Here is a 21,663-nt window from a genome sequence, read left to right on the forward strand (position 1 = left end):
AAAAATCATTTTGGGTGAATTTGTGAGGACCTCTCTGAAACTTTAACAGATGCATATATAGCCTTTAGAATGAACACCTTGTGAGGACCGGTCTAAAGGTCCTCTCTTGTCAAAAATGTCCTCACTACGTATGGTATAAAATGTTGGTGGTCCTCACAAGACTAGTCATACAAACACAAACACACACACATGATGGCATGTGTGTTAAAAACAGACCAAAAAAAGACTAGTTCAGGATCAAGTAGTTCATGGTTGTCATGTTTTGGGTGAAAGTGAGAATTGAACCGCCAGAGTCAAGTTGGAATCAGCAGACCTCCACCTCGGCAAGGTGGAGGTCAAAGTGGAGGGGGTGGGGGGTGGGGGGGGGTGGTAACCTTTTCTCTCGTTTTCTAACTCGGCTTAAACAACTTCCCCTTCGGCGCACTTTGCTTTCCTCTCTTTGCTTTGACAACGGGGGAATTTGACTCGGGGGGGACAACAACTTGCAGGAACTATTTGAGCAGATGTTGTGAAAAAGCGCCGCATTGGATTTGTGCAAGTGCAAAAAGCGCACAGTGTTTTTGCCATGCCCGTGTGGGTTTTTTCCGGGTGCTCCGGTTTCCTCCCACATGCCAAAGACATTGATGGCAGGCTGAGTGAACACTCTAAATTCTCCCTAGGCTTGAGTGTGAGCGTGGATGGTTATTCGAGTCAATGCGATTGGCTGACATCCAGTTCAGGGTGTCCCCTGCCTATTGCCCGAAGACAGTTGGGATTGGTTAGAGCACACCTGTGATGGATGGATGGATGGATGGATGGATGGATGGATGGATGGATGGATGGATGGATGTGGTGGGTGGATGGATGATTCATTGGGTGAGTGGATGGATGGATGGATGGATGGATGGATGGATGGATGGATGGATGGATAACTGGATGCATGGACCGGGTGGATGTATGGATCAGGTGGTTGGATGAATAGATGGATGGATTGGGTGGATGGATCGGGTGGTTGGATGGATGGATTAATGGATGGGTGGATCGGGTGGTTGGATGGATGAATGGATTTATTGATGACTGGATGGATGGATAACTGGATGCATGGACCGGGTGGATGTATGGATCAGATGGTTGGATGGATAGATGGATGGATCTGGTGGGTGGATCGGGTGGTTGGTTAGATGGATGGATTGGTGGATCGAGTGGTTATATGGATGGATGGATGAGTGATTGGGTGGATCGAGTAGTTGGTTAGATGGATGTAATGGTTGTTTGGATGGATGGGGTGGTTGGATGGATGGTTGAATGGATGTGGTGGTTGGATGGATGGATCTGGTGGTTGGATGGATGGATGAATTGGGTGAGTGGATGCATAGATGGGTGGATGGGGTGGTTGGATAGATAGATGAATTGGGTGGGTGGATCGGGTGGTTGGGTGGTTTGGGTGGATGGATGAATTGGATGGGTGGATAAATGGATTGATGCATAGTTGGGCGGATCGTGTGGTCGGATGGATGGAACAGCATGATGTCATAGGCGCAAAATGTCCAAACAACACTGTCTATGAAAATGTGTTGCTGGTGGACGAGAAACCGGAATCACTCAAATCAATCATCATGAAAATAAATCCACAAAGCAAACTTGGGTTCTAGTTCTCAATTAAAATCTGTATAACAATCGGGTGAGAGGCAAAATGAATAATTGAAAACAACATAAAATACAAACATAAATACCCCCCACTGGCATCGCTCAAATATTCACTTAGTCTCATGCTCAAATCAAATACAGGATGTAGGGGGGGGGGGGGGGGTGTTTTTACAGATTAAAACAAAAAAAAAAACTCCACGGATAATCATCCCAGCGGAGCCAGAGGACAGATTGCACGCCATGGATAAACTGTTTAATTGATTAAGCATCAAAGTCGCGACGAGCGCATGCGAGATAGTGTGATAGCGCGTTTGACGGCGCAAATGTACAACGCCTGCAATGGAGTCGGCGGGCGCCATTGAAACGACTGGAAGGAAGAAGAGCAGCGGAGAAAAGATGGCGCGAAATGCCGAGCCGTTCCATTTGGATGTGTTAGCGTGTTGGCGTCGCACCAACGCTAACACGGACTTTGCCCATTCACTCCCTTATAATTTGACAGTCACTTACTGTGCTACACACACACACAGACACACAAAGTGATCCGTTTTGATGTTGGGGATGTGGAGTGGATGGATGCAAAGTGCCAAGCGTGCTCACTTAAGTCGCCAGGAATGAATAAATGAACGGGACGTGGTGTCAAAGCTGTTTTTTTTTCCACACGTCGTCTGGGATCTTCTCTTAGATTTTTCCCACTTGGTACTGCAAGTATAGGCGATCCCCAATTTACGAACGAGATACATTCGTAAGGTGAATGTGTTCATACGTACCTAACAGATAGCTAGCTAGGCCTTGACTCAACCCGGAAGTAACTTAAATAGATAGAAAGCTAGCTAGCTAATAGATAGCTAACAGATAGCTAGCTAGGCCTTCACTCAACCCGGAAGTAACTCAAATAGATAGAATGCTAGCTAGCTAATAGATAGCTAACAGACAGCCAGCAAGGCCTTCACTCAACCCGGAAGTAATTCAAATAAACAGAAAGCTATCTAGCTAACAGATAGCTTGCTAGGCCTTGACTCAACCCGGAAGTAACTCAAATAGATAGACTGCTAGCTAGCTAATAGATAGCTAACAGACAGCCAGCCAGGCCTTCACTAAACCCGGATGTAACTCAAATAGATAGAAAGTTAGCTAGCTAACACATAGCTAGCTAGGCCTTAAGTAACTTAAATAGATAGAAAGCTAGCTAGCTAATAGATAGCTAACAGATAGCTAGCTAGGCCTTCACTCAACCCAGAAGCAACTCAAATAGATAGAAAGCTAGCTAGCTAATAGATAGCTAACAGATAGCTAGCCAGGCCTTCACTCAACCCGGAAGTAACTTAAATAGATAGAAAGCTAGCTAGCTAATAGATAGCTAGCTAGCGAGTTAACAGATAGCTAACAGATCACTGACAGATTCGCTGACAGCAACAAAACCAGCTTTTCGAAGCTGATTTATAAATAAATTAATTAATTAATAAATACATACATACATAAATAAAAACAAGAAAAGGCCAGGCCAGAAAATCAATTTTGGCCATAGCAGTCACTTGACGGGGGCTGAAAGGCCACACACACTGCTGATAAAAGTCCTTAAAAACCAGGAAGGAAGCGGGTGACTTCTTCTTATTATTATTATTATCACCATCCCATAATCGCACGCACAGTTGGACATTCCTCCCTCGTGAGCGTATAGTTTACAGCCGTCGCCAATGCTATCTGCTCTTTTATCATTCGACCAGAAAACTAATCAGGCGTAGTGCCGTTTTTTTTCTTCTTGAAATTGACCATGCACACATATACCCCACATACATTTCGTGATAGTTAAAGGACAACCGACGTCTCCGGACAAGTTGTGTCCATAATTCGTAAAATGGCTTCAAATGACTTCTACTGAGCGTATTTTGCAAAGATTCCACCGCATATAGCTATATTTTACGTTTTAAGACTCGCGCTGAATATTCCGTAAGTCTTGTTTTTGAGTTGGTGACGAGTCCGTACGTTACGTCACTGAAGGAACGCCCCTGACCGATTGTAGCAGTCCTTCTCACGTCAATGCTTCATCACGTCAATGCATTTGGCTGTACTTGGCTGGTCTGAAAACTTCGTGTAGCACAAAAAGAGGGCGACAAAGCTCCATGTAAGGAATTACTCAGCCTGTGGAAACGGGCTGATTAATTCCTAACACGGAGTTTGGTCGCCATTTTCTGCCTCTTTTTTTTGGTGATACATTTCCCCCCAATATTGCCTTAAAATGGCATGGAATAAATTATTTAATCAATTGCAAACATTTATGCTTTCCTCTTCAGAACTATTTGAATCATATTCATAACTGGATGAGTAACAAGAAAGCATATTCGAATCTCAAGCCATTGTTTTGATTCTAGAGCAAGGCGAAGACGTCCTGGCGTGACGTCACGAACAAGGGGGCGGGACCTTCTGAAACTCGCCATTTCCGGGGTCATTTTGAAGTCGTTTTGGGACACTAAGTCATTTTTATTGGTATTTTTTATTTGACTAAAAATATCAGCCTGCGTGTTTTGGGTATTTTAGATGCTATAAAACATTTTTCTGATGTCACTTAGGAAACAAAAAAATGGTGTCGGTTGTCCTTAAAGCGTCATATGTATGTATTGTATTTTGGACAGGCGCCCTCATTTCAAGCTCATATAACTTTCGACCCATATAATTTAGGGATTAACTGTTTTTTTTTTCGATTAAAGAAGTGTAAGGAGAGGATATGGTAGAATGATCTGATTTTGGTAAAATAAGACGTTGGGGGGGGGAGTCTATTCCAGATCTATAACAACTCCTTAGCCGCTTTTCTGTGTCAACAAGTTTTTCTTGGCACGCCTGCGGTTCTCGCCATTTTCACCACGACTCCACTCGCCATGTCTCACCGCTTCCTCCTTCTCGGCCTTTGTTGTGCTTTATTTTCCTCTCCTCGCTTGTTTTTTGGGCACCTCGCTATGTGATGTTAGCGTGCTCGCTAAATAAAAGGCGGAGGGGGGGGGAGGGGCAATAGGGTTTGTCGTATGAGCGCTTGCTTCTCTTTTTTTGTTCCTTTGAGATTTGTTTTAGGAACATGTCTCGCCTGGACGCAACTTGATTTATATTTTGTAATGAAATCAGGAAGTAGGTCGCCGCCCGCCTCAAAAGGGACAAAAGTGAAAGCGAAAGAAGTGATAAGACCCTCGTACGAGCGGCGAAAGGGAATGAGAACGGAGATGTTTGACTCGTATTTTTTTTTCTTCTCCTCCTCCCCCCCCCTGTTGCTAGTGAAAGAGTGAGTGAGTCACTTGTGGAAAGCGCCCCCTGAAAAAAGGGAAACATGGGAACCGAGGAGAAAAAAGGAGGAGGAGGTTAGATGAGGGAGGGGGAAGATATACATGTCCGTGGGTGAGATGGAGGAGGAGGAGGAGGAGCGGCCAAAAAAGAAGAAACGGCTCATTAAGGAAGTGGGAGGCAACATCTGGGATTTGTCTTGAGGACCATCAGATAGATGCCCCCCCCCCCTTGTCTGTCCTTGGCTTCTTTTGGGGGGGGGGGATTCACACCCCAATGCGTGACTCGTTTGTTCATCTCCAAACAGAAAACGGGACGAATGTTCAGTCATGGCAAGACAAGTAAAAATATATTAAAAAAAAATATATATAATAATAATAATCATCATCATCATACTAATAATCATCATCATAATTATAATAATTTCAGAACAACAACAATAATAATAATCATAATATTAATACTACTAATAATAATAATCCTCATCATTATAATCATAACAATTATTGTCATACCAACAATAATTTTCATAACAACAACAATAATAATAATAATAATAATAATTTTACCAACAATAATTTTCATAACAACAACAATAATAATAATAATAATAATAATAATAATAATAATAATAATAATAATAATCCATTTCATTTCTAAGCGCTAGCTAATAGATAGCTAATCGCTATCCAGACAACTAGCTAAATAGCCAGACAGCTAATGGATAGCCAATAATAATAATTAAAAAAAAAAAATAATAATAATAATAATACAGTAAAGTCTCGTTATATCGATATCGGATATATCGATAGTCCCGGTTATATCGATGCTATTTCTATGCACGCACGGAGAAAATTACATGCAAACAGGGTCGGACATATCGATAGTCCCGGTTATATCGATATTTTTTCGGACTCCCTTGAATATTGATATAACGAGACTTTACTGTAATTATTATTATTATTATTATTATTATTATTATTAATTTCTTTTCTAAGCGCCATTCAAAACTCTCAAGGTCACTTTACAGTCGCAGGATTTTTTTTTTGGAGTAGCGGCAGCCAACCCAGAAGTAACTCAAATAGATAGAAAGCTAGCTCGCTAATAGATAGCCAGCCAGATATCCAGCCAGATAGCAAAAAGATCACCAAGACACAGCAAATACACAGGCAGCCAGGTAGATCTCCAGCTAGGTCGATACATAAGTAGTTGATAGTCTGCTAGATAGCTAACTAGCTAGCTAGCCAGCCAGACAGCCAATAGATGGTAAAAAGATTGCCAATCGATAGCAAATGCTGACTAGCTGTTAGCCAGCTTGCCGGCTAGCTGTTAATACTTGTTTTTTCTCCTCTAGTTTTGCATTGCGTTGTTGTTAATGGTTGGGAAAAACAATTCCAGGGGGAACAAAAAAAGACCTCAGGTCGTGTAAATTTGTCGGGAAGGACCGAGGATCTCTGATTTCTTTCACTCCTTTTTGTATCGACTCCTCTTTGGGCTGCCAGGGCGTGGCCTGTGACCTCTTGACCCTCTACTGTGTGTGTGAGAGAGAGATGAAGTTTCCCAGCTGCACATAGAAAAAAGGGTGAGGGTGGTGGGGAGGGACTATACATTTTCTTCCTCTTCCTTCCTCCCCCCCCACCATTTTTTTTTAAAGAAAAACACAAGCAGAAAGAATGAGCGCTTTGTGTTTACGTCCCAAGAAGAAGTAGAGAGACTGTGAGCAGGGATGCTATCATAAAGTCATATAATTTCAGGAACAAATATTTGGACGAAGAAAAGTAGAAATTCCCAAAAACTTCACAATACTGAAATACAATAACAAAGATAGATACTTTTCTACTTCGCACCACCGCAAATACTCAGTTCGGTGTTTCATACTTTTTTTTAAATTATTTTATTTTATTTTATTTTGTAACAAGTTGGACAACAGCTGCTAATTTGAAGATTTTCCCAAGAGCCCTTAAAGCGGATTGGGGCAACTCTCTTGCAGTAGTGCGTAAAGAAGAAACGCCTTAACATTCGTCCGGGCTGCCATTAAGCGGGAACCTTTAAACATGCGTACAGGCGTCGAGTCCCTCAACAACTGCTGCGATGCACTCCAAGCAAAACATTTTATGCATCATCGATGCGAGGATGTGACACTACCATTAGGTGGACAGGTGCCATTGTGTGTGTCTGTCTGTGTGTGTGTATTAGGGGACATGGCTATAAACGTTGCATCTGTTCAGCAAATCTGCCCTACAACAGCAAATTAAGGAACACGTTCCCCCAAATGCGCTTCTTTGGTGTCTTGCTGGGAGTTAAATTAACAGGTTTATGTCCTCGCACTACGGTACAACACAACCGAAATTTGGTTCTCAATCAAACTGAGTGCATCTGAATGCATCACTCGACTACCCTCCGCTTCCTTATACGTCACTTCCTTATATGTCACGTCTTCTTCATTGTGACCGACGCATTAATATTGTTGTTGTTTTATTTTTGCGAAAATGCAGACATATTTGGTTAAGATCTCCTGAATAGTATGATTTTAAAGCAAGCAGAGGATGGTTTGAAAAGTTAGTGTGCCCTGTGTTTGCCCAAAGACAGCTGGGATAGGTGCCAACATGCCCAGTGGCAAAAAGAAAATTGGTGAAAATAAAAGTTTCTTTTTATAGAATTTTACACATGACCTGCTCTATTATTAAGTTTTTATCCGGTTTATGCAATGAAATAGTTAAAAAGTCGTTTTCTAGACTTTGAACGGATTAGGATATTTTACATTGATTTTAATGGAAAGTGCTGTTTCGGTTTTTGAACAAATCGGTTTTCGAACAGGTTTCTGAAACGGATTATGGTCGAAAACTGAGGTATCACTGTATATATATACACACACACACACACACACACACACACACACACACACACACACACACACACACACACACACACACACACATATATATATATATATATATATATATATATATATATATATATAGATAGATATATATGTATAGATATATATATATGTAAATATATATATATATATAAACATGTATATATATATACAGTAAAGTCTCGTTATATCGATATCGGTTATATCGATAGTACTGCTTATTACGATACTATTTCTATGAACTCAAGGAGAAAATTACATGCCGCAGGATCGGATATATCGATATATATTATATCGATATCGATATTATATCGATATTCTCGGGAGTCGGAAAAAAATATCGATATAACGAGAGACTTTACTGTGTGTATATATATATACTGCAGAGCAGAGCTGATAATACAAATGCACAATGACTTTGTGCGCTTTTTACTCCCGCGGGAAGGCAGCGACTGCTCAAACGGCTGGTAATGATGCTAAAATGTTTTCAAAAAGGAGCAGGATCATGATGAAAGTCAGCCGTTTGTCGAATCTGGGAGTGTCAAATTACACATTTGAGCTGTGCTATTTAATCATTTCTTTACACGATGCGATTTGAAAGGCGGGTGTATTAAATTGAGAGTAGTATGCAAGACATAGTATGCCTATTCAATAAGTACAATAGAGCTTCCATTCCAAATCCTGTTCTTTTCTCATCCACTTATGTCATTAGTATTCTGGTCATTTTTATGAAGACTAAAAAAAAAAAATAGGGCTATTTTATTGACAAGAATTTTTAACAGAATTTGAGAAGAATTTGGCAAACATTTGCAAGAATGCCTCTCGTCATCCAGTAAACTTGATCCAACTAAACATCTTCGCAGCTGTCTTTAGAATTCCACCCCGCACTCACCTTGGCCACATGCTGTTGCGGCAGCGCACGGGAACACCGCCTGCAGTGTGATCAAAGTCATCGGCCTCTACTTAGCGACTCAACAGAAAAATGGCTCGCGTTCGTGATCCACTCTGCTTGAACACTCCTATGCCCTGTTTAGTGTTCTGACGGGAGACAGTGTCGCTCGCAGCATAGTTTGAATACGCTCATCGTTTTAGTCAACTAAAACCGCAGATTCCATTCCAATCAGTCAGCAGCTGGCAAGAACAGATCGTGTGTAGCTGCTCCTGTAGTTGTGGGGAAAGTGGGCTTAGTATTAAACCCCCAGCGGACTTTTTCTTTCTTAAAAAAAAGGGTTTATTATATTTATTTTATGATGTTATGTTATTGTTATGTTATGTTATTATTGGTATTTTTATCATTGTTATTATTTGTATCATTACTATTTTATGTGATTGTTATTAGTATTACTATTTTATGTGATTGTTATTATTATTACTATTTTATGTTATTATTATTATTACTATTTTATGTTGTTGTTATTATTATTACTATTTTATGTTATTGTTATTATTACTATTCTGTTATTGTTATTATTATTATTTAATGTTATTGTTATTATTACTATTTTATGTTGTTGTTATTATTATTACTATTTTATGTGATTGTTATTACTATTACTATTTTATGTTATTGTTATTATTACTATTCTGTTATTGTTATTATTATTATTTAATGTTATTGTTATTACTATTATTACTATTATTACTATTACTTTTATCGTTATCTTATGTAATTATTATTATTATTTTATGTCTTATTTATTTTATTTTTATTTGATTATTATTATGATTATCATTATTATTACTATTATAACTACTACTATTATTATTACTACTATTTTTATTTTAATTATTATTACTATTATTATTATTTTTATTACTATTACTTTTATCGTTAGTTATGTAATTATTATTATTTTATGTATTATTATTTTATGTTATTTTATTTTTATTTGATTATTATTATGATTATTATTATTATTATTACTATTATAATTACTACTATTATTATTACTACTATTATTATTTTAATTATTATTACTACTATTATTATTTTTATTACTATTAATATTACTATTCTTATTATTTTAATTATTATTATTATTGTTATTATTATATGGTATTTATTATTATTATTATTACTATATTCTTATTATTATTTTATGTTATTATTTCATATGATTATATTATTATTATATTTACATGATTATTATTTTATGTTATTATATTTATTGTTTTATATTATTATGATTTTATATTATTATTACTATTTTATTTATTTTATTTTATTTATCACATAATTATTTGTATTGATTGATTGTATTGTATTGATTGATAATGTAACAAGATGAAAAAAATAAATAATCTGAATTTAAAGATGTGTTAACCGTTCGCTGATAAGATGGCAACATTAAAATGTACGTCAGGCTCTGTCTCTCATCTTTAATAAACTGTTTTTGCTTTGCATAAAAGGTCTCTTTGGACCACAGCTGGGATATTACGATACAGCGCTAATTTCAATCGCCGGATAACAGATAATATCTCTCCTGTTTTGATGAAATAACCATCCGTATGATGAATCATCTCATTACCCGAGCTCGCGGATTGTGCTTGCGCATGAGTATTAACGTTGCGATGACGTTGCAAAATAACCTTCAGAAATCTGCTAAGGTTATATATGATCCTGCAGCTGGCTGAAAGGCTTTTTTTTTGCACTCAGGGCTTGAGCAGCGGGACGGAATTGTGGAAAAATAAATACTGCTGTACAGTGATATCTTGGCTTACGAACTTAATTGGTTCCCAGACGGAGTGTGTATCCCAAAAATTAATTTCCCATAGGAAACCATTAAAATGAGAATAATCCGTTCCCGAGTCCCCATAAAACATAATTTTCAAATTTTGTAAGCCTTAAAACAACACAAAATATACCGTTTTTATGTGTAATAAATATGCTATGGTATTATAATTAAAGAAATAAACTGTACTATATAATAAAGTCGTTTTATTTACCTTTGTCATGGTCATTGATGGCTTGATGGTCGGTTTCATCAGCATTAAACACTTGATGAGGAACGTAACCTTCTTTCAGCATCTTGAGGAATGATCTTTGTAGGTACTTTCTCTGCGATCATTTTACCTTGTTCCTTATCAATTGTGTTATGTTTAGCTGGGTTGATAGCTTTTTGCATCAAGTGTACAGATGGCTTGTCCGGGTTATTTGTGCAGCCTGATTGATGGGATATTTTAACCTTGCAGTCTACTCTCTGCCTTGAACTAACAACGTTGAAACTCTCGCTGTCATCTGCCTGTCTTTTTAATGTTTAAACTAAACCCCCTCACTGCTGCGTTCTTGACCAATCATGTGACTTTAACCGAAGACTGGGGGCGGGGAATAGAGGACAAAAAGAGTCGGCTGCCATTTTGTTGTGAGAAGAACGGGCTCGTTCGCGAACGACACATCACTCATTGAGGCAGCTCCGTGTACGAAAAAAGTTCGTATGCCAAGGTAAAATTTTCATAAATGTAACGTTCGTGAACCGAAAAGTTTGTAAGCCAAGGGGTTCGTAAACCGAGGTATCACTGTACTAGCAATAAACTATATTTATCTTCTAGATTCACTAGATTGTGAAATGAGATTAGCTCATGGTCACACCTAAGGGGGTGAAAATGCAATGTGTGGACATTTTTGAATGTTTGTGGTTTTTAAGCGGACAAGGACAAACTTGATCGAATCCAACAACATTAAATGAGGTTGTTAAGTGAGGCCGTAGAATATCGAAGATTCTAAATGTAACTTAGCCTCTCTCCCTTTCCATCACGTCGTCATGCACGGCGGTAGAGCCAGCCTATGCTAAAAAAAAAAAAAAAATGAAAGAATGGAACATCCAGACATCTGTTTTTAAATTGATAAATAATCAAGAACAGATGCCTGACAAAAAAAAAAATATTCCCAACGATGTTGCGTATGAAAAATCTGCAATATCAAAACTCTGACATGGTTTACACTGTAAAACGAACCACGCTGATACTCCACGAGTAGTCATCTTATGTGCAGCTAAACAGTACTCAGACCATTTTTTTTTTGTTCTATCCAGAAGATAAGATTTTAACCTCTTTCAAGACGCCACTTTTAAAGAAGGGCTCTTGAAAGACTTTGCCATTGAGGCAAAGACAATCTCAGAGAGGTTGGAGCGGTGACAACGTCATTCCTGGCACGATTTCAAAGGCGTCATTTATTTAGACTTAAGCACCCGGTGAAGAGATCTATCACCTTGAAACAATAGCGACGCTCTCAAGAGCGATTTTAACCGCGTGGCTACTCAGCACTTGTTCACTTCGACACGTTCGGTCAAGCGGGTTCACGGGAGGGCGTTGGAATGACGGGAACGTCTTTGTTTTGTTTTTAATCGATTTGACGGTTTCAATTAGTGAGAAGGAGGTGGGGGATACGGTCAGTTGTCAAAATTTTTGGGTCTTTGGACCTACTAGCTCCATTAAACATCACTAACATGTCACCGAAATGTATTTTATTTATTTATGTATTTATTTATTTTACCCACTTATTTAATTATTTGCTTATTAACATCACTTCGCTACTATGTCACCGAAATGTAAATGGAAATAAGATGTGATTTCTGAAAGACAAAAAAAAAACTGTCATAATTTTAAAAATTGCCAAATTTTGAGAAAAACCATAGAATTATGACAAATTAATTTATCAAAATCATTATTTTGTTAAAAAAAATTGAGAAAATATTAAGGGAAAAATGTCTGGATATCAAGTCGTAATTTCACAAGGGTAGTCACATTTTCAAATCGGATCATTAAAAAAAAATCAGTGTTAAAAAGTCCCAAAAAAACAATAGCTAGCTAGATAGCTAGCTAAATAGCTCTTTTAGATCGCTAGTTAAATAGCTTTTAAGATCGCTAGATAGCTAGATAGATATCTATCTACAGTAGCTAGCTATCCAGCTAGCTATTGTTGTTCACTAGCTAGATAGCTAGATAGATGCTATCGAGCGAGTTATTGTTGTTAGCTAGCTACATAGCTTGTATTGTTGTTAGCTAGCTACATAGCTTTTTTTTTTAAATAGAAAGTAGAAAGTACATAAATTATGTTTTATGGGGACATGGGGACGGATTACTCTCATTTTAATTGAAATTACTTTTTGGGATACACACTGTCTGGGAACCAATTAAGTTTGTAAGCCAAGGTATCACTGTATTTTTATTTGTCATACATTTTAGTCGCGAGTTCATCACAGAAAGTCATGATGTCAAAGTTCTGGTAACCTCAGCCTATTCTGAACCTATTTATAACGCTCACTTGGGTAATATAGTCTTCATTATTAAAGTTCATTCAAGTTATTCTAGGACCCGTGCCTATTTTCAGCATGAGCTGCCAGTAGCAGTTAGCAAGGAAAGTAGTACATAAAGCACATTTGGACGAGCGCACAATAGATTTCTCTCAGTGAAGTATAATTTGTGCCCGAGCCCCACGCTGAGTTTATTCCTCCATGCGATGACTCGGGGACTGACTGCCGTCTTGTCTGGAACAACAATATCAACGTACAAAGGGAGCTCTCGGTATTACACGTGGTGGAACAAAAGCTTTCCGCCGACATCGGTCAAGCATTCGCACGCTGTGCCTTCAAAGCTCTTTTCGTGGCCTATTCTCACTATCGCGAGTGATACCTTGGCTTACGAACTTAATTGGTTCCCAGACAGAGTGTGTAAGGCGAAACGTGTGTATCCCAAAAATTAATTTCCAATAGGAAACCATTAAAATGAGAATAATCCGTTCCCAGGTCCCATAAAACATAATTTTGTACTTTCTACTTTCTAATTTTCTTTCTAATTTTCTAAGCCTTAAAACTACACAAAATGTACCTTATTCTTATTATATATAAAGTATGATAAATGTGCTATGGTATTAGAATTAAAGAAATAAACTGCACTGTGTAATAAAGTCATTTTATTTACCTTTGTGATGGTCGTTGATGGCTTGATGGGATAGAGTGGCCGGTTTCATCAGCATTAACACTTGATGAGGACGGTAGCCTTCTTTCACCATCTTGAGGAATGATCCCTTGGAGGTGCTTTCTCTGCCATAATTTTACCTTGTTCCTCATCAATGGTGTTCTGTTGAGCTGGGATGATAGCTTTTTGTATCAAGTGTACAGATGGCTTGTGCAGGTTATTTGTGGAGCCTGATTGATGGGAATTTTAACCTTGCAGTCTACACTCTGCCTTGAACTATCAAAGTTGAAACAAGTCCAAATTTGTATCCATTTTGTCACTCTCTCTCTCTGTCATCTGCCTGTCTCTTTAATGTTTAAACCACCTCCCCTCACTGCTGCGTTCTTGACCAATCACGTGGCTTTAACCGAAGACTGGGGGCGGGGAATAAAGGAGCAAAACAAGCCGGATGCCATTTTCTTGTATGGAGAATGGGCTCGTTCACGAACGACACATCACTCATTGTGGCAGCTCCGTGTGTATCCCGAAAAATAGTTTGTATGCCAAGGTAAAATTTTCATAAATTTAACGTTTGCAAACCGAAAAGTTCGTAAGTTAAGGGGTTCGTAAACCGCGGTATCACTGTAATATATTTTTCTACCCCCGTTCCCCCTACGCTCTGTCTTCCCGCGGCTTAGTCGATATGTTGGGATTTCGACACACGCGCGCGGCTAGATAATGCAAATTTTTCTATAAATAGGCGCAATAGTGCTGACGGTAGCGGTCTCCCAAAATGCGATAGCTCGGCGGGATTTTCGCACACGCGCTTCCTCAATCATAGCGATAGGACCCGAAGTAGCATATAAACACTTGAGCCGCAAATCAAACACATCATAGATATTATGCTATAGGAGGCGCAAATAAAAGGACTTGTCCGAACAAAGCGCAAACACGTCTTAAATAAACAGCACGAAAGCCTGCTGAGAGCTCAACGGCTCGAGTCATGAGAGGCCCTTTTATGTGTTGGACAACAACTGCACGTACGCGCGTCGAGCGAGAAGGAAAATAAGGAAGGCGATGCTAGCAAAAAGAACGATGCTAGCTTGACTTTGTTGCGGGGCTACAAAACAAGTGGCCAATGTTCTTCTCAAAACTCACTTCTCAAAGAGAACAAATAGTTAACATTCCTTCCGAAAGAGGCCCTCAAGCCATGAATGACGCCACTCTGCGTTGTACCGCCAAGCAAAACATGTGACTGGGAGAATGATATCTTGTGCTTTTGAAAATGGTTAAAAAGTGGGCTAGCTTAAGGCTAAGGCTAACTCATAAGCAATCTGACCTTCTTCAAATGTCTATTCCCTCTCGTTCCCTCAGATCCTCAATCCGCAAGTAACTCAGATAGAAAGCTAGCCAGCTAATAGACAGCCAACAGATACCTAGCTAGATAGCCAGTCAGTTAGATAGGGAATAGATAGCTAGCTAGATAGCAAATAGCTAGCCAGATAGCTAATAGATAGCAAATAGCGAGCAAATAATAATAATAATCCATTTCATTTCTAAGCGCCTTTCAAAACTGTCAAGGTCACTTTACACTCACAAAATGTGTTTTTCTGCGGGTGAGCAGCGGCAGCCACATGCGCCAGCGTTCACTCAACCCCGAAGTAACTCAAATAGATAGAAAGCTAGCTAGCTAATGGATAGCTAATAAATAGCTAATAGATAACCAGATAGCCAACAGCTAGACAGCTTACAGCCAGCTAGACAGCTAATAGCTAACCACCTAGCTCATGGATAGCTAATAAATAGCTAATATATAGCCAGATAGCCAATAGCTAGACAGCTTACAGCCAGCTAGACAGCTAATAGCTAATCAGCTAGCTAATGGATAGCTAATGAATAGCTAATATATAGCCAGATAGCCAACAGCCAGCCAGCTAGACAGCTAATAGCTAGGCAGCTAGCTAATGGATAGCTCGTAAATAGCTGATAGATAGGCAGATAGTCAACATGGCCCTTTCCTACTTAGGAATCAATTGGTAGTGAATGAGTTAAAATAATAATAATATCACATTTTAGCTATAATCGCCTATTAAAACACTGTTAGCATGAAATAACTGTCTTCAGGATCATTCTGACCAAATCTTATGATGTCTAGAGACGTGAGCAAAGTGCAGTAGATGGTGAGAAAGAGGAGAGAAACGTTTGTTTCCACCTCCTCCCTCTTTTCCTGCTCACCTTCCAACTCGTGATGGATGACATCCGACAGGTTGGGCTCGTCACCCCACCAGAAAATCCACAGTTCCTTGGCATCCGGTTTGATCTTGCGGCGCCACACGCACAGCAGGTTCGCCTGAACGCAGCGCATGAAGCTGCGCAGGACCGGATCGTCCTGCGCCGGTGCCGAAATCACCGGACCGTACTCGCCACCGCCGCGGAAGTTGTAGCAGCGCCATTTGATGCCCGTCAAATCCGCCTGGTGAGGGAACCGAGAGAGGGAGAAATTTTAGTTAGCTGACGAAGCTTCTCGGATGAGTAGCGAAACACCTTCAAAGAAGTACAGATGACGGCTGAAGAAATCTTTACATCAATTCAGCGTTAGCTCTAATCAATCAATCGCGACTGCGGGGGGGGGGGGGGGTGTGGACTTGTCTTTTATGAGGTTTGAACACCAGGAAGTGTTTTCAAGCGTTAAATGAATTGCCTTCTCCAGATCAACATGCCGGAAACTCACTTCATTTTGGCAAGTGTGGATATAATTTGATATAATTTGATTAGCAGTATTTTAGGGGGGTCCTTTTCACTATCAATGCCACACTATATGTTGTCTGTCTGTCTGGATGGCTATCTAGATAGCTAGCTATTAGCTAGCTAGCTATCTATTTGAGTTAATCTGGGTTGAGTGAACGCTGAATGCCTAGCGAGCTAGCTATTTGAGCTCTATTTGCTATTTATTATCTATTAGCTATCTGTTGACTGTCTATCCGGATGGCTATCTAGCTAGTTAGCTATTTATTAGCTAGCTAACTTTCTATCTATTTGAGTTATTTCGGGTTGAGTGAACGCTGAAGGCCTAGCTAGCTAGATATTTGCTATCCATTTGCTATTTATTATCCATTAGGTATCTGTTGTCTGGATGGCTATCTATCTAGCTAGCTTTCTATCTATTTGAGATATTCCGGGTTGAGTGAACGCTGAACACCTAGCTAGCTAGCTAGATATTTGATATCGATTTGCTATTTATTATCTATTAGCTGTCTGTTGTCTGGATGGCTATCTAGCTAGCTAGCTAGCTAGCTTTCTATCTATTTGAGTTATTCCGGGTGGAGTGAACGCTAAACGCCTAGCTATCTGCTATCTATCTGTTGTCTGTCTCTCTGTCTGGATGGCTATCTAGCTAGCTAGCTATTAGCTGTCTGGCTCACTGGATAGCTATCTAGCTGACTAGCTATTAGCTATAGGCTATTAGCTAGATGACACACTTTCTATCTATTTCAGCTACTTCCGGGTTGAGTGAACGCTGGCGCGTGTGGCTGCCGCTGCTCACCCACAGAAAAACGTATCCTGTGACTGTAAAGTGAGCTTGAGAGTTTTGAAAGGCGCTTAGAAATGAAATGTATTATTATTATTATTATTATTATTATTATTATTATTATTATTATTATTATTATTATCCATCAAGCTAACAAGCTAACAAATTAAACGTCACAGATAGAAAAGTGGAGAACATGAGGATGGTGACATTATATTTGTTTTTTTTTTTTCTTCTTGGACGATTTCAATCAATTGTGGTGGAGTTCCAAAGCCGATAAATATGATATGGGTGCTGTTTTCCAAGCACGTGATTCAGATTGATTTTTCTTCATCTCTGGGAATTATTTTTTTTTATTGCCATTAGTTAGTTCCTTGATTAGTTAGTTTGAAAGCATGCAGGAGGTCTATGATGTGAGCAATTTACTAAAATCGTTCACTCGCCGGAGGTTGTTTTGTCTTGTATATTTATTTTCCTACACGCAGGATGATATAAAGCAAGCACTAACCATGAATCAATAATGCGAGTGCGCATGAAGCTTTTACACCGTAACAGCACTATTGCGTTTCACATGGAGGGGGCGGGAAAAAAAAAAAAACATCCAACACGATCAATAACTCCTCGTAGGACGTCCAATTACGGATGCAGACTTCCTGTTCAAATTCACTTTTGCACGTAACGTCTTAGTGGAAAGTGACAAAGAAGCACTGAGATCTCCGGACCGGACGCAAGACCTAGCTTGTTGGTGTTATGACATAAGGCAGACGGTGCATAGAAGAAGAAGATCGTCAAAGATTACAATCATTCCAAGGATATTTTTTTTTATACAGATTCGATTTTGGTGCCAATGATTAAAGAGTTCAGTTAATCACATTTGAAAGAAATCTAAATAAAACTAAATAAAACTAGTGGAAGAAAAAAAATGTGATGTAATGTTATGCAATGGGGTACATGGAGTCCGTTATTAGATGCCTACTTAAAGCTACAGTCTGCTAACAATGCGCATTCACTGCCATTCGCGAATTTATTTGGGAATTGAAAATATGACGTTAAGCGCCATAACTGAATTTGTTTGTTTTTTTTCATGCGTGGGTGCTGATAAAGCACTGGCCAGACCTCTGGCAATGTTTTTTTTTTATTTTCCACAAGGGGGCAGCGTTTCCTATTTTCCGTGTTAGTGTTAGCGCTATATAAACAAATATGTATGTATTGCATTGTATTTTGAACAGCTGCCCTCATTTCAAGCTCATATAACTCCAGACATATAACTTAGGAATTAACTTTTTTTTCTCATGAAATAAGAGAATCTAAGGTTACTAACTGTTAGCAAAACAGTTTTATTGTGTCTTCATTGGTACTTTTGTTTTTTTTTTCCTAATGAAAGAACGTTTCTAACACTATATTGAATGTTTATGTAGTCCTAAAACTCAATATTCTGTGGGTCCTGGAATTTAAGTGACAATGACAAAAACCCTGGCACTGGAGTGGACACATTTTTGCACATCGTCTGGCAGTGAATGAGTCAAACATTGAGTCGTTTTAAGATCCTACACAGTCCAACTGACAGACATTTAACCTTGGATGGAAGTCTGGACCATCTACATGCCCTTCTTGTGTCTATTGTATGTTAGGCTGGCACATTTTGCGCATGAGTGCACAAAAGGCGTACTAGAGCAGACAGGGGGAGGGGTGTGGGGGTGTTGTTGCATACCCTCCTCCTTTCTTATGTTCATTCAGCTTTCTGGAACATGTTTGGCACTGTGGTCACAGGCGTGTAGCCATCGAGGAGTGCTTTACAAAGACTCTAAATTAGGCTAGCTACACACAAGAGCTTACAAAAAAAGTCGCAAAAATGTATTTTTAGTGTTCAAACCTTTATTTGGGAATTAAAAAAGCTAGGCTAACTGTTAGCTTCTGCGGTAACTCCGGAGAAGTAACATACTCTTCACGTGGAGGAGGACAAGTTATGCAAACACTCAATCAAAACCAGATGCTCCTCACGTGGGATTGGCCAGACTCATAGTTGACCACACATGTAAAATACTGAGGGTGTAAATATGGAATTGGATTAAGATTCTTGGTCCAGACTATATTTCAAGTAGATCTGGAAAGAAAATTCTGTTTAACGTGCATATCATAATTACTGAGGATGAGGCTCAGTTTGACCACAACAGAATCAGAATCATCTTTATTGCTAAGTACAGTAAAGTCTCGTTATATCGATATTCAAGGGAGTCCGAAAAAATATCGATATAACCGGGACTATCGATATATCCGACCCTGTTTGCATGTAATTTTCTCCGTGCGTGCATAGAAATAGTATCGATATAACCGGGACTATCGATATAACGAGACTTTACTGTATGTAGATCACAAAATTTGTCTCCAGTAGGACACGTTGCACTAGCATCATCATAAAAAAATTGCTAAGAAGCACTATACAGTTATACAGGTAACATCCGACTTACGACCGAGTTCCGTTCCGACCAAACGGTCGTAAGTCAAAATGGTCGTAAGTCGAAATCCATTTAAAATGTTGACGAGAGACTTGGAGGCTAAATGACTCGCAAACTCACCCCTCTTGTGCAGTCACGCGGTCGATTGCTGTGTGAGAGTGAGATGCTGGCTGGCTGGCCAAAATTGTTATACGTGTTGCCGGCATGCTAGCGCGTTGCGGCTCCAGGCGTAGAATTAAAATTTTAAATATAGGGTCTGGAGGTTATGGTTGTAAGTACGGGTGGTCGTAAGTCTAGCTGGTCGTGAGTGAGATGTTACCTGCATTTGAGTTACTGTTTATAGAGTTTAATGGCATGGGGGGAAGAAGCTGTTTAAATTTCTGGTGGATTTAGTGCGCATGGATCGGTAGCTGGAAAAGGTGGTGGGCAGGGTGCGGAGGGTTCAGTCGGATTTTCCGTGCCCTTGTTTCAATTCTTGCAGTGTGCCAGTCCTCCGGAGTGGATAGGACGAAAGATTCCAAGTCAAATTACCCCCAATTATCAGTACGTGTTGACTTGGTCCAAAACGTCCAATCCGAACGCTGCAGCGACTTTGCATGAATGTGCATGGCTGCATGCCAAGCTCAGCCATAATTACAAACGAGTCCCTTCTATAATGATAGTGCGTGTAATGGGAGATATAAACATTGGCGCTTAGATAAGCCATGCCCTAAAATTAGCCACGACAAGGTCAAGGATGCTGTGTCTACCAAAGCCAATGAAGGGGGGGGGGGGGGTGAGAGAGAGACAGAGAGACAGAGAGAGAGACATCTGCTCGCATTGCTGCCATGTCACTCCCAGTCAGTGTCAAATGTCCTTCCACTGTTTGACACTGCTGTCTACTGCCACTGGATCAGGGAAGAGGGTGTGGGAAGGGGGTGCGGGTGGGGGGGTCATGCAACCTGTCAGCGTTGTGTGCCGACACAAGCGCAGAAATAAAAATGTGAAAAGTTCCTTTCTGTACGGTGTGTCGGCGAATCCCGCCGGGTGGAGGATTACTTATAGAGCGCGGTGACATGTTTGCAGTCTCACACTCGCACACGCGTGTGATGATGATGATGATGATGATGATGATGATGATGATGATGGCATGCACGCTATGATGGATGTGCTCATGTAAACAGACGATTGTCAAGAAGCAGACATGTACTCGGCAAGATATCTGTCATACCTGCACATTTTATTGAAGTGTTTTTTTTTTTTTTTTCGGGGGGGTTTGGATATGTAAATTTGATATGTTTATTATTTATATATTTTATTATTATTTTAATGTATATATTTTATTATTATTTATTTAGCATTATTATCATTATTTTGTCATTATTATCATTATTTATTTGGCATTATTTAGCATCATTATTATCATTATTTATCATTATTATCATGATTTATTTATCATTATCATCATGATTTATTTATCATTATTATCATTATTTATTTATCATTATTATCATTATATATTTTTCATTCTTTATTTATCATTATTATCATTCCTTATTTATCATTATTATCATCATTTCTTTATCATTATTTATTTATCATTATTATTATCACCATTATCATTATTATCATTATTATCATCATTATTATCATTATCATCATTGTTATTATCATTGTTATTATTATCATTGTTATTATGATTATTATTATTATCATTATTATTATCATTAATGTATTCATGCATTTATTTATATAGTTTATTATTATTTATTGTATATATTTTTTATTTTTTATTATATTATTATTTATAGATTTTTATTTTTTGTGATTACAACATCCCCGAAATAATTACATTTTTAATTTATTTTTTATGTTTTTATTTTTAATTACATTAAGTTTATTACATGTTAACTATTTATTTTTAGAAGTTTTATACGTTTTAATGCATTTATTTTATACGTTTTAATGCAACTCCCAGTTCAACTTTACAGTCAAACTAAGCCTAACATGTTAAATATCATCATCATCATCAT

General features: G+C 38.7%; 1 protein-coding gene across 4 annotated transcripts in view; it reads right to left on the reverse strand.

Annotated features, from left to right (window-relative positions):
• The window catches only part of LOC148884697 (mediator of RNA polymerase II transcription subunit 13-like), a 91,810-nt gene that overhangs the window by 45,321 nt on the left and 24,826 nt on the right, over positions 1–21,663 (reverse strand). For all 4 annotated transcript variants that reach the window (XM_089019880.1, XM_089019882.1, XM_089019881.1 and 1 more), the window contains exon 2: positions 15,902–16,139. In XM_089019880.1, the coding sequence (XP_088876006.1) occupies positions 15,902–16,139 (238 nt within the window). The remainder of the gene's footprint in view (positions 1–15,901; positions 16,140–21,663) is intronic.

Source organism: Hippocampus bargibanti, linkage group LG18 (genome assembly GCF_051943395.1).
Source record: "Hippocampus bargibanti isolate YZ-2025 linkage group LG18, ASM5194339v1, whole genome shotgun sequence".
NCBI classification, from domain to species: domain Eukaryota; kingdom Metazoa; phylum Chordata; class Actinopteri; order Syngnathiformes; family Syngnathidae; genus Hippocampus; species Hippocampus bargibanti.